The sequence below is a fragment of the Petaurus breviceps genome, unplaced genomic scaffold (genome assembly GCF_028583685.1).
Source record: "Petaurus breviceps papuanus isolate PSGF00001 unplaced genomic scaffold, PetGlider_PUasm1.0 90919, whole genome shotgun sequence".
Classification (NCBI taxonomy): Eukaryota; Metazoa; Chordata; class Mammalia; order Diprotodontia; family Petauridae; genus Petaurus; species Petaurus breviceps.
Window position 1 is genome coordinate 39,962,010 of NW_027187378.1, and position 13,589 is coordinate 39,975,598.

At 39.7% G+C, this 13,589-nt stretch overlaps 2 protein-coding genes across 3 annotated transcripts in view; one reads left to right on the forward strand and one right to left on the reverse strand.

The window, feature by feature from the left end:
• ADAM9 (ADAM metallopeptidase domain 9) overlaps positions 1-589 on the reverse strand; it is a 109,436-nt gene extending 108,847 nt beyond the window's left edge. For both annotated transcript variants that reach the window (XR_011166027.1, XM_069075853.1), the window contains exon 1: positions 339-589. Coding sequence is in view for 1 of the 2 variants with exons in the window: in XM_069075853.1 (XP_068931954.1) it covers positions 339-450 (112 nt within the window). In the remaining variant the exon portion in view is untranslated. The remainder of the gene's footprint in view (positions 1-338) is intronic.
• A 191-nt stretch (positions 590-780) lies between these two features.
• On the forward strand, positions 781-12,203 carry TM2D2 (TM2 domain containing 2). Its single transcript, XM_069075855.1, has 4 exons — positions 781-1,153; positions 3,386-3,473; positions 10,039-10,154; positions 11,257-12,203. The coding sequence occupies exons 1-4, from the start codon at positions 921-923 to the stop codon at positions 11,468-11,470; spliced, it is 651 nt and encodes a 216-aa protein (XP_068931956.1). The 5' UTR covers positions 781-920; the 3' UTR covers positions 11,471-12,203.
• Positions 12,204-13,589: the final 1,386 nt, after the last annotated feature.

Genomic DNA, 13,589 nt, shown 5'->3' on the forward strand with positions numbered 1-13,589 from the left:
TTTGGGGTACAGAGGAGTGGAAGCCTGGGGTAAAGTGGGAGGGAGCCCGGTGTACAGAAGTGGAAGTCAGGGGCAAAGAGGGGGGAGTTTGGGGTACAGAGAGGTGGAAGCCTGGGCAAAGGGAAGGGGAGCCCGGTGCAAGGGAAGGGCTGAAGTTAGAGGATTGGGAGAGGAGATCGGAAGGGGATGGCTCCGGCCCAGAGACCCCGAGGCCTGCTCCAAGAGCAGCCCTCTTCCCCTTCCCCTGCCCAGGCTCCAGCGCGCGCCGCGCCCCCCGCACCCTCAGCGAAAGAGAGGGACAAGCCAGATTCCCCAGAGGGAGCAGGGAGGCCACGCACCTGCCTGCGCCGCTCCCAGCGCTGGCCCCAGACAAGCCAGCAGCAGCAGCGCCAGTAGCCGCTGCCACCGCCGCCGCCGCCGGCGCCCTGAGACGCTGGAGAACGAATCCATGCAGGTTCTTTCCGCGAGCTTCCCTCACTGCTTCGTCGCCTCCGCTTCCTCCATCATCCCAGACACAGCCCAGCGCGCTAGAGGCAGCGCGCGCAAGCGCATGACAATCCTAGGTCCAGGTCCCACCGGGACTGAGCCGGGAACAGGGTGCCCCGCCCACTTAGCGAGCCACGCCCCATACTCTGAACGTTTTCCCTCCCCTCCTTTCTCCGCTCTTCCTTTTCAAGTGAGACTCCTCGAAGGCCAATGAGGGAGTGTCCATCACGAGGCTCCGCCTCCTGAAAGCCTTAAAGCGGGGGGCGGGGGCGCCCCAAGTGAGGGCTTCCATTGGCCGGCTCACGGCGAAAGGCGGAGTCGTGCGGCGCCGACCAGCTGCGGCGAGGCGGCCTAGGCCAAGAGTTCCAGGCTCAGCTGTGCCGGGGCCTGGATTTCTAACCCGGGCCGGGTGACGGCGACCACCCCCCGGGAGGATGGTGTTGGGGGGTTTCCCGGTGAGCTACCTGCTGCTGTGCGGCCAAGCGGCGTTGCTGCTGGGAAACTTGTTGCTGCTTCACTGTGTGTCGCGGAGCTTGTCGTACAACACCACGGCCGAGCCCGAGGCCCTGGCCACCGGATCTGCGGGCACGGCCCGCCTGGAGGGCCCCGAAACGCAGATACTGGCGTACACGGATCCCCGCTCCCCGGTCATCCTGTGCGCCTTTCTGTAAGCGGCCCAGGCTCTGGGAGGCGGGGGAGTGAGCGCGGGCTGGAAAAGGATGCTCTGGACTCTGTCCGTTCTTTCCCGCCGCCGCCGGGAAGGAGGGTGACCCGACAGACTCCACCTGCTTTCCTGCCTGGGGCAAGGAAGGGCAGGTGATGCGGGGAGCTGTAGTCAGTTGGGAGTGGGGCTCCTTTGCATTAGCGGGGTTGGTACATTGTCCAGGTCTGCCCGGCCAGGTGGGGTCCTGGCTTTGGGGCAAGCCCTGGGGAAGGGGAAATGGGGAGGGGGGGGAGGGGGAGGAAGAGATACAGACTTTCTTTGTGAAAGTTAAGTAACTTAATTCTTCAAGGATTAATTATGAGTCAGCCCCCTATTTTGTGAAGCCGTTTGAAGACAGAAGTCCTTGCTCACAGGGATCATAAAGTAGGATCTCATTTTCTGTACCTTTTTAAACACCTCCTCCCGCAAAAGAACCCCCTAAAACCTCTAATTATCTCTTCCTTTGTCCCCTATACATTCTCCTTGCACAGGGGTCACCCTGGGTTTTTGAAGGGTTCAAATTTGAAAGGTTCTGAGTACCTGAAAAGAGAATAACTGAATGGTTCTGAGAGCTAGCCTAGCTGACTTCAGAAAAGACATCACCAGAAAAGTAACCACCAGATGAGATGAATTTTGGGGGCCACAGCAAGTCATGAAGATGTCTAATTAAAAAGGAAGAAGTTGCCATGTAGCCCACACTGAATGAAATAATCACATGTTCTAAATGGGGAAGATGAAACTGGGAAATCCATAGCCCTGGGAATTTAGTTTTTATACTAAAATCTTGATGTCTTCAGGCATAGAATCTATGTTAAGACTCTAAAGGATGCAATTTAACAAAGATAAATGTACTAAGATTTACTCAGATTCAAAAAATCAACTGCGCAAATATATATAGGATGGAGACTATGTGGCCATAGAGCAGCTTGTATCTGGAGTCCCCCAGGTATTTGAGAAGTGCAAGCTCCCTATGGAAATTAGCCCCAGAGCATGGTGGCTGAAAGTTGATTTTGTCTAAAGCTGCAATAAAAGAAAGAGTGGGGAAGGTTATAGTGCCACTGGCCCTTGTCTTGGTCAGACCACATCTTAAGTATCCCTCTCTGGTTCTTGACACCCTATATGATAATAGGTAGCATTTATATAGCATTTTAAGGTTTGCTAGGCATTTCACAAAGATCATCTTGTCAATCCTTACAAGGACCCTGGAAGGTAGGTGCTGCTATTATCCCCATTTTACAAAAAAGGAAAATTGAGTCAAACAAGAGGTTAAATGAAGTTAAAGGTCAGACAGCTAGTAAATGTTTAAGGACAAATTTGAACCTAGGTCTTCCCTATTCCCAAGTCCAGTGTGCTCTATTCACTACTCTACCTAGCTGCCTAAAGAAATTGACCAACTGGAGCTTACCCAGAAGAAAGCAATCAGGATTGGTAGAGGCCTCAAAACCATGCATAAGGATTGGTTGAAGGACCTGAGGATGTGTGGCATGGGAGAGAGTAACCTAGGGATATAATTGCTGTCTTTAAACATTTGAAAGGTTGTCATGTCAAAGAGGGATTTACATTTGTTCAGTTCAAGCAGACCTTAGACCATAAGTTGTAAGTTTTAATTTAATAATAATTTATAATTATAAGAATTTAATTAATTGCAAGTTATAATTAGAGCTGTCCAGAAGTGAACTCTGGCTTGTAGAGTCAGTGGATTCCTTGCCATTGAAGTTTACTTAAGCAGAGGCTGATTAATCACTTGTTGAAGTAGTTGGGGCCAAGTCTGGTTTATGACAGTTACTACCTGTAAGACCTTGAACAAGTCATGTAAACCTTGAACTTCTGTTTCCTCATCTGTAAAATAAGAGATGCCTTCCAATTCCAGTACTTTGAGATTCCTTCAAATTTTAGGATTCCATAGGGCAATTTGTTACCGAGCTTTTTTGACCAGTAGAAAAATTCCAAATGGCTATCCTGAAAGGTCATTATAATTTGCACTGAGACTCTGCCACCTTGTCCACCACTTTCAGATCATAACAGAGTATTTCAAAAGGAGCATATTTGATCTGTCTTTGATCAGTCTAATTGACAAAAGTTTGTGATTGGAGGAAAGTGGGGAAATTTACATTGTCTGGGATGAAAGAATGTGCAAAATAAATGGCTTTATACAAAGGTCTCTTAACAATGTTCATTTTACTGGTGGATTTACAGGCCTGATGAATTTATAAAATGTGATGACCCTGTAGATCATGTTGGAAATTCAACTGCCTTCCAAGAACTGGGTTATGGGTGTGTCAAGGTGAGTTTTTAATAAACTGTTCCACATAGAATATTCTAAATATTCTCACACAAATGACTGACACTTTGTGGTAAATGCCATTCAAAACTTTATTTTTGAAAGAAAAAATGCAGTTTATATCCCATTACAACAGACATCCAGGGAATATCCTAATCATTTTGTTGTAGTGGAATTTCATTATAGTAAATTATTACTATAGAGCACATTCTTGGGTCCAAGGGCTATAGATAAAATGAAGCAAGATATTTAACATCCTTTAAAAGAGGTACAGTTTCTAGGCAAAAGCTGCCCAAATGTCAAAACCACTGTCCCTTTGACTTGACCCTGCCTTTGGCTTCCTGAAATCAACAGAAGCTTTTTGATTCTTTTTTTCAAATCCCACCATCAGCCATTATTCAGAACATCTTTTATGAAAGCTCAAAGAGCTATTTTACTCTTCAGGTAAGAGAGAACAAACTAGGCAGTAGAAGGAAAGACATTTACCATCGTGAGTTAGCCTCTGAAAAATACTTGCAACATTCAAATTCAGGGTGAATAATCTGGCCAATTAAATTTTTTCCCTTTGAGTACTGTTTTTTAACTCTTGAGTAATTATTTTTTTCTCAGTACTCAAATGAATCCTTCCAGCAATGCAAATCAGAGTCCACCCATGCCAGTCTATCCTGTGTGACTCTTATCCAGGTCTTTCCACAAATACTCTCTAGGAGGGGCCACCCAATATGGTGGAAGGCTTCCTTATTTTCTCCTGACAATGAGAAAGTAGCAGTGGAACACATTGACTGTCCGTCTATCATCCCCTTTCCTATTCCTTTTCTTCATGTCACATAATTTCTTGATGTCTTTCACTCTTCTTCAGAATTCTTCATTAGTGGGGCAGCTAGGTGGTGCGGTAAATAGAGCACGGGCCCGGGCCTGAGGAGGACCTGAGTTAAAATAGGGCCTCAGACTCTTAACACTCACTAGCCATGTGACCTTGGTCAAGTCACTTAACCCCAATTGCCCTGCCTTCCACCCTCCAAAAAAAAACAAACGCAAAAAAAAAAAAAAGAATTCTTCATTACTTATATTTTACAGCCTGCTCATATCCACCATGTACTTCTCAGTTGACATCTAAGTGATAACCTTATTTTTAGAAGAGAAAATTATACTTCAATTTACAGTCAGAGTTTGTCATTTATCTTCCTGGAGGTAGATAGCACTTTTCATCATGAGTCCTTCAGAGTTGTCTTGGATTATTGTATTGATCATATAGCTAAGTCTTTCACAATTGATCATTATTACAGTATTGCTGTTACCATGTACAATGATCACCTGTTCTGCTCATTTCACTTGGCACTAGTTCAAACTTCCAGGTTTTTCTGAAACTGTCCCCTTTGTCATTTCTTATAATAGTATTCCATCACAAGCATACACCACAACTGATTCAGCCTTGCCCCAATTGAGGGGCATCCCTTCCATCTCCAATTCTTTAACACTACAAAAAAAGCTGCTGTAAATATATAGGTCCTTTTCTTTTTTTTTTGGAGTTCTTTGGGATATAGACCTAGTAATGGTTTTGCTGGATTAAGAGATATGCACAATTTTATAACATATGCCTTTGGACAAAGTTCCAAATTGTTCTCCATAATGGTTAGATCACTTTACAACTCCAACAACAGTTCATTGGTGTGCCTATTTTTCCCACATCCCCTCCAGCATTTGTCATTTCTGATAGGTATGAGGTGGTACCTCAGAATTGTTTTAATTTGCATTTCTCTAGTCAATAGTGAGTTAGAGCATTTTTTTATATAGATAGGTTTGATTTCCTCTTCTGAAAACTACCTGTTCATATCCTTTGACCATTTATCAGTTGGGTAATTGCTCTTATTTTATATGGCTCAATTTTACAATGGCTCAGTTCCCTATATACTTGAGAAATGAGGCCTTTCTCAGAGAAACTTGCTACAACAGTTTTTATATTACTTCATTATTTAAGATAACTTTTAATAAAATGTAGATAACTAATTATCTCTTTTAATTAGGTCTATTTTTGCTTTGTCTGAGGTCATAATTGCTATTTCTGCCTTTTTTACTTAAGCTGAGACATAATAGATTCTACTCTAGCCCCTTATTTTTAAATTGTAGATGTGTCGTTCTCTTTCAAGTGTTTCTCTTTTAAATAACATATTATTGGATTCTAGTTTCTAATCCATTCTGCTCTCTGCTTCCATTTTGTGGGTGAGTTCATCCCATTCACATTTATAGTTTTGATTACTATGTATTTCCCTCCATCTGATTTTCTGTTGTTTATCCTTCTCCCTCTTTTTATCTTGTCCTCTCTGATACTTATTTTTAATGCTTCAAAAGCAGTCGTATTTATTCCATGTCTCACTGCCATATAACATCATCATTAGACTTTTGTATTGAAAAATGGGCCTTAGCTTTCAGGGGGGCCTTGCTGTTTCCCAAAAGCATTCCCACCGACTTTTCTCCTCTTCTTTGGGCCCAACTCACTGTCTGTACTGTCTATCCCAAGAAAGATAAAAGTTAACACAGTACTGATCAGATCCAGCCCCCTCATTTTACAGATGAAGTAACTGAGGTCCAAAAAAGTGGAGTTTCTCAGGATCTACAGCTAATAAGTGTCCAGGATTAGATTTGAACCAAGATCTTCCTGACTTCCACTCCTCTATCTACTACACCACAATGCCTTTCATATAAGATCATAGATATAGATATATGTCTCTGTCTCTTTCTACATACCAGCACGCACACACACATACACACACACACACACACACACACACACATACACACAGAGGTTGTCTGTCCGATTATATGTTGAAAATGTGGGCAGAAGATATCCAGTTGTCTTTTCTGTATGGATAGATAGACCAGACTATATTGAATGATTACAGATCTAATCCAAGTGACTCTGCAGTATGCTTGGGCTTGATGCAGTCAGTTCAGTATAAATGACAAAGGGAAGCATCAAGAGGACCTTACCTCTTGATTTCTTACAGGAAATTCCTCTTTGACCTGGGCTGTTTATTAGATCTTCCTTATCACAATGGTGAGGAAAGGATATATTTCCTTTTTTATGCCTTGCCTGGTCTTTATTACTAGAGGATTGTTGAATAAAATTATTTCTGTTATTATATCTTTCATTGAATCTTAAATGACTTTGATATGTGGGTGGGAGGCATGTTATTATAAAATAATTTTATTCTACCAAAGTAAATGCTTATTTGTAATCAACAGTTAGAACAGTGGAATCTTATATTTTCTGTATCATTCAGTTAGCTGTGAAATAAAGAAGTGGTCTCTGTTGCTTATTTCCTAATAATTATTTCATTAAGGATGTTCCTGATTTGTGTGTAGACAATTCCCATAAAAATTATGTATAGATAGGAGAGTGGGGATATAAGTAAGTAGTTAGTGATGTTCTCTCTGTCACTTTTATTGAGATTTATGAGGTTTTGGTTTTTGGTTTTACTTTTCCTCATGCCTTTGATAACTTCAACTTTCTGATATCTAATTCCTTTGAAACACTAGTATACTGTATTTAGACCCTAATTGCTCCCACAATTGTGTTGTTTCCAACATGGATTGCCTCTTTTTATGTTTGGTCCGATCCATCAGCTTTTCCTCTATTTGTTTTCTTTAGTACATTCCTACCTCTTCTTTAAGGACATTCTGTACTATGTTGTTAGGGTCCAAGTGTGGTGGTTCCATTGCTCTCAATGGAGAAAATGGTTTGTTATAATTATTTTTTGAGATATTTTTCATTTTTCTTGCATTTGTAGCTTTCTTTGCGTGTTTATGTTGGAATGCCCTTGAAATGATTTGACTTAGTTGGAGACCTTGCCAAGCTTCCTTTAAACTGATTTTATCCTCCAAATGCTTACCTCATTTGAAAATAATACTGTTCATAATCATCTATCACCCTTCTTCATTAGATTTTACAAATGATTTTTCATTTTAACCATGTTTTGCCTTTGGTAGCCATTTTTCTCTTTGGTAAATAAGTCACATGTTTTCTACTAGGGCTTTTTTGTCAAGGAATCTTTTGGCCTCCTTGTTGTGGCAGTTAATGTATAATACTTAAACTTCTATATAAAGTTATTATAGTTAGTGTCAATGACATTTCTCTTATCTATTTCTGTTATTTATTTTCAATTACTTGGTTAAGTAGTTCAAGATTTAGTTGTTCTAGTTGTTCATCTTACCTTTTTCTTATTATTCATTCTTCATTTTTTTTAATAATTGTGATCTTAACTTTCACAAGTTAATGATGTCACTGTATGTAGAGGTGACTCAGAGATAACTCCTATATCAGTAACAAGTCTTTTCTTGTATATTAAAATAAAACCTATTTTGTTCTGTATGTTATTTAGTGCTTTCTACATCTTTCTTGTTTAGTTATTTAAGTCATGTCTGACTCCTCATGACCCCATTTTGGGGTTTTCTTGGCAAAGATACTAGAGTAATTCAACATTTCCTTTTCCAGCTCATTTTACAGATGAGGAAACTAAGGCAAACAGTTGTCCAGGGTCTCGAAGCTATAAGGCCAAATTTGAATTCAGGAAGATTAGTCTTTCTGATTCCAAGCCCAGTGGTCTATATGCATTTCACCACCTAGTTACCCTCTTGCCACATCCAGTGCCTACCAGTTGTTTTCTTGAAGGAAATATTCCTGATCTAGTGGAGTCATGTTTCTGTGTAATCTGCAGATCTTTTGCTTTTATCATTCTGTATTCTTTAGCCACGTTTCACCATATATTAGGTAGCTAAGTGATACAGTGGCTAGAATGCTGGGCCTGGAGTTAGGAAGACATAAATTCAGATTTGACTTCAAACACTTATTAGCTATGTGACCTAGGGCAAGTCACTTAAACCTGTTTTCCTCAACTGCAAAATGGTGATAATAATAACATTTACCTCCCAGAGTTGTTGTGAGAATCAAATCAGATAGTAATTGAAAAATGCTTAGTGCAGTACCTAGCAGATAGTAAATGCTATGTAAATATTAGCTTTATTATTTGTCCCATCCTCACTTTTTCCCAATTTTGCATGTCAAGACTCATGATTCAGCTCCTCCAACAGTATGTCTGTTTGTTGGTCAATGGACAAGAAACTCACATTTAGATTATCTATCAACAGTCAGAATTTATTGATGGTCTAAAAAATGTGTGATTCTTAGTACTCTCCATCCCTTTTCTGACAGTTCTTTCCACCATGTATACAGAAGTGGAAAGGGTCTTCATAGGACTGAGGATCATGTTTTATCTTTCTTTGTTTCCTGAATTGCCATGGCTCAAAATATTTACCAGCCTTTTGGTGATATTTCTTTCTGTAGTTAGCTACGTTGTTCCTTGTAAGACAGAGTTGATCTGTTCTCAAGCCTTACTAGAAGTCTTTCAAACATAATGGAATCTATTAAGAGTTTCTGTTCTGCTGGTATAGCCTTGGAGATCCCAAGTTAACCTTCATACTGTAATGAACCACTAAAGCAGGAATTTGTTAGTTATTTTTTATCACAGTACATTACTATTCTATGAATAAGAGATTTTTAATAGTAAATTACAAATAAGAAGCTTTCTAATCATTCAGTCTTTCACAAGAACCTACCAGATGTCAGGTACTGAAGGTACAATGAGACCAACCTACCTAGTTTTGGAATTACTTTATTACAGTGAATTTTTGTTCTAATTTTAAAGGGGTTTAACTTTGAGTTAGTGTCATCTTGGATGTTGAATTCTCAAAAGGGATTAAAAAGGAGCCTTTAGACAGATAGAAGAGAAAGAGCGAGGTCAGGACAACCCAGAGAAGGGAGAGTGTCCAAGAGAAGAGAGGAAGTCAACAGTGTCCAATACTGCAGAGAATTCAGGAAGAATAAGGACTGAGAAGAGTCTGGCAATTAATTGGTAATCTTAATGCACTATTTTATATTCCTTTGAAATACTAGTAAATCATTTGTGCTCTCTCTTCAGATGAACCATGTGTTAATTTGTGTACATGTTGAACCCTTCCAATAGACTGTAAGTCCCTAGAGAGAAGGAACTCTTTTGTTTTTTTCTGTGTCCACAGGTACTTTTATAAATATTTCTTGAATTTAATTCCTAGGACTGACAAAAAAATTAAGAGTTCAACAGACATCAAATTAATGTGCTTAAAGACAGAGCATTAGATCAGATGATCCCTTCAGATCCATGCAGCTCTGTTCTGTGATTTCCTATGTCTATATATAAAATATGGATATCTCAAATTGTTTTAAAATTGCAGATTCACAAATACTCCTTAGTCTATTCATTGTCTATAAATATTTAATATTAATCATCTTTGCCATTACATCAAATAAACAGCATTTATTTATATTGTTTCTTATGCTTTCTGTGTATTACTGAATAAATTATCACTTAATTCTCTGAGCAGCTTTGGGAAGCTAAATGATTGAAAACAAAAAAATACAGGACACATGGGATAGACCTGTCAGAAATTGGGGAGTGAGTTAGCACCCTACACCCCAATTCGGTAAGAGTTATTACTATTTTAAAAGTTTGACAAGTTATTTTCGGTTCCACAGTTTGGTGGCCAAGCCTACAATGATGTGGAACACACTCCGGTACAGTGCTACGCCCTACAAGGAATTGAATGTGCTGGCCCTAGAAACTTCTTACGAGAGAATAAACCCTGTATAAAGTGAGTGTTACCTTGAAAGGTGATTAGTCTAGAGTTATTTTCCTTCTCCCTGTTTTTGGTTTGTCATTGCTTAACCTGACTTTCCCTATTAACTTAAGTTTTGAAAGTTTAATGTAGCTATTTTGGTACCACAGCTCAACCTTAAGCCAATATGATGAGTGAGAAAAGATCTCTGGGAATTGGGAGAGTCAGAGGCTTTAGTCCCAGCTCTGTTACTGTGTAAGTACAAAGAGCACAAGATTTGAAGTTAGAGGGCTTGGGTACTTCTACTTGCTATCTCTGGGACTTTGGGCAAATTACTTTGCTCTCTGAGCTTCAGTTTCCTCCCCCATTCATAAAATGAGGGGGCTGATTTCTTAAGTCCCTTTCAACTCTGAATTTATGAAATCTGCAGCTAGGATTAGCCATTCTTCCTCTCTGAGCCTAAGTTTCTTCTGCTCTAAAATGAGAGATGTGTAGTAGGTAACTTCTAAGGCCCCTTCCAACTATAGTCGTTTATAGGCATAAATCCTGCCCAGACAGTCCCTAAGAACCTAATAAGGAAGAAGGATTCTCTCCACTGAAGCTCATTTTATTTATAGTTAAACAGAAAACATGTGCTTAGGGTCTCTGAATATAAACACACCCTATAGGCTACACCAAGATAGGGAATGAATTTATTTATGTCTTAACCTTAGAACAGTTAATGAAACTAGGCAGTTAGTGGTATTGTTTGTGGAACATGTTATAGCAGTTGTTATTATCACAGAATAACCTGAAAAAATTCTAAGAAGCCTTAGAGGAATTAAACTAAGGTATGATAAACCTTCCTAGAATAAATACAGTCAAAAAGAGCTCTGAATTCCAGAAAGCCCTACATCTTTAATTACCTATACACTTCAGTTTGATAGCAGCTACTAATTATTTGAACGATAGTTTCATGATACTATAATCGGTAGAATTTATCTTAGAACTTATAGATAATTTCTCTGGCCTCCACCAGAGGGAACCAAAGTTAATTATTTTATTATAACCTAACGCTACCTTTCTATCATTTCATTTAGGCTGCAAGCATTTTAACTCTCCTCTAGTAAAGAATCTTTCTTTTATTTTTTCTTTCTAGGTACACTGGACATTACTTCATAACCACTTTGCTCTACTCCTTCTTCCTGGGATGTTTTGGAGTTGATCGCTTCTGTCTGGGACATACCGGTACAGCAGTAGGGAAATTGCTGACCCTTGGAGGACTTGGGATCTGGTGGTTTGTTGACCTTATTTTGCTTATTACTGGAAGGCTGATGCCTAGTGATGGCAGCAACTGGTGTACTGTTTACTGAAGAGAACTAGACTCATTGAGAGTTGATGCGCCACGGGAAAGCAAATGACCTTTCTCTCCTGACCTTGTCCCTCAAACTGCAATTTCTTCCACCATCTCAGACTAAGTTGTTGTTTTACCCTTTTAAGAAGAGAATCTGCTGGGGCCTTGTTGTTGGACTTTAGATTTGGAAGCCAGATCTTAAGTTGCAGTCTAGAAATCATAAATAATGCTCTGAAAAATCAACTTTTTATCTACAGAAAAGAAGATATAAGTATGTTTTTTCAGACATAAGCAGCAAGAGGATTTCTATACCTTTTTGCATGCCTTCCCTCTACAATATTATGGTTTTGGTCTTTTGGAACATGTATCAAAATATCATGAACAAAGTGAGCATTTTTAGAATGTACCTGACCTATTATGCTCCATGCACTAGAAGATACCTGAGATGAAACCAACCATTGAAAATCTGTCGTCAGCAAAAGGTGGAAATTGAAGTCATTTTTAATGAATACTGAAAAATCTTTGATTTGATTCTTATGTTTCATAAAACGTTTGGCCAAATGGAAACACTGTAACAGGAATATTGTCATATGAACAAGCAAAGTGAGACTTCTAGTTCAGTTGTATTCTAAGAACCAAGCTTTCGAAATGCCGAACTGCTGTTCACAGCCCTCGGGGGTGTCACTATTGTTCCCCACGGGTGTTATCTACTGTGTACAGAAGACTTCATTAAAATTTTGTTTTTAAAGAGATGTCTGAGTGATGTATATGAGATCAGACATTTCTCTTGGCAGAGATTTCCCTTCTAAAATTCTGGGTCTAGAAACAAATATAAGAATCGCTACTTGTAAAAGGGTTTTTATATAAACAACTGAAATGAAAATTCATAACTAGGGAAGTTACAGGTTCATGTGCTAGGAGTGAAAAACAGGTTTCTGCACTAGGAATTTTCATTTATTCAGCAAGCATTTATTAAGCTCCTACACTGTTCCAGGCAACGTGCTCAGCCTACAAAACAAAACAAAAGCAAATATAAAAACAAAGGAGTCCCTACCCTCAAAAGTCTTATATTTTATTATACTGGGGAGAAAATGGAAACCAAATACAGAATTGTCAAATTTTAAAGCCAGAAAGGACCTTGGAAGTCTTGGAGATAGTGTGAAACAGTAGAAAAAGTGGTGAATTGGGTATAAGGAGAAGGGAGCCAACTTGAATCTGCCCAGGAGAGCCAATTGTTAAATTTTCAGTGTTAGCATTTACACCCCTGAGATTAGCAAAAGCTACAAGTCTGTACTTGATTTATTGTTTTGTTGACTGTCTAGAGTTAAGAAAGTAATGAAGAAAGTGTTAATGCAGACTAAACTTTAAAAAGTGTGTGTCCCACCCACCCATCCCCAGAGCTGTTGTTAAACATTTAGCTTGCACACCCCTGGGGGAAAGCCATGTTCTAACCCCAGCTTTGTGACTTTGGGCAAATCACTTCTCTAAGCATTAGTTTCCTCATCTGAAAAATGAGGAATTTAAACTCAGTCTCAAAGATCCTTTCCTGCTGTACAATTCTAGGGTCTTCTGGTTTAGTATTTTGGCTTGGGGATTTTTCCCCCTACCCTCTTTCAGGTATGTATCATATCAATGTAAACAGTAGTACTTAAAAATCTTCCTGTAGGTTAAAGCCACTAGTTGGGGTATTTGGTCCAGTTTTCCCATTCAAAAACACTAGAGACAATCCTTTCCTCTTAATGTTGTGTTTTGAATTACAAATGATTGCTAGCATTTATATAGAATTTTAAGGTTTACAAAATACTCTGCATAGATTACATCATTTTGACTTGACAACCACCAAGGGATTTGAAGATAAATGACATGGGCTTGGATCTGGCTCTGATGTTTCCTGCCCATGTGACCTCAGGCAAGTAATTTCTTTCTGTGAATGTCTGTTTCCTCATCTGCAAAATGAGTGCAATGAACTAGTACAAGGCCCTTTCCAAATCTAAATCATCTGATCCTGTGAAGTAAGCAGCAAAATGTGATGGTGACATCAGAGGTGATGATAAAGATTATGTTAGAGGAGAGCCTTCCCCTTTCCTCCCCACCCCGATCCCCCCAGAGAGATAGTGCTTGCCTGGTACATCTCTAGT

Excerpts from the sequence above, each read along its gene's own strand:
- TM2D2 (XM_069075855.1), top strand. The coding sequence starts at position 921 with ATGGTGTTGGGGGGTTTCCCGGTGAGCTACCTGCTGCTGTGCGGCCAA. Across the intron at positions 1,154-3,385 it reads GTCATCCTGTGCGCCTTTCT|GCCTGATGAATTTATAAAAT; the intron begins GTAAGCGGCCCA and ends GTGGATTTACAG. Across the intron at positions 10,155-11,256 it reads GAGAATAAACCCTGTATAAA|GTACACTGGACATTACTTCA; the intron begins GTGAGTGTTACC and ends TTTTCTTTCTAG.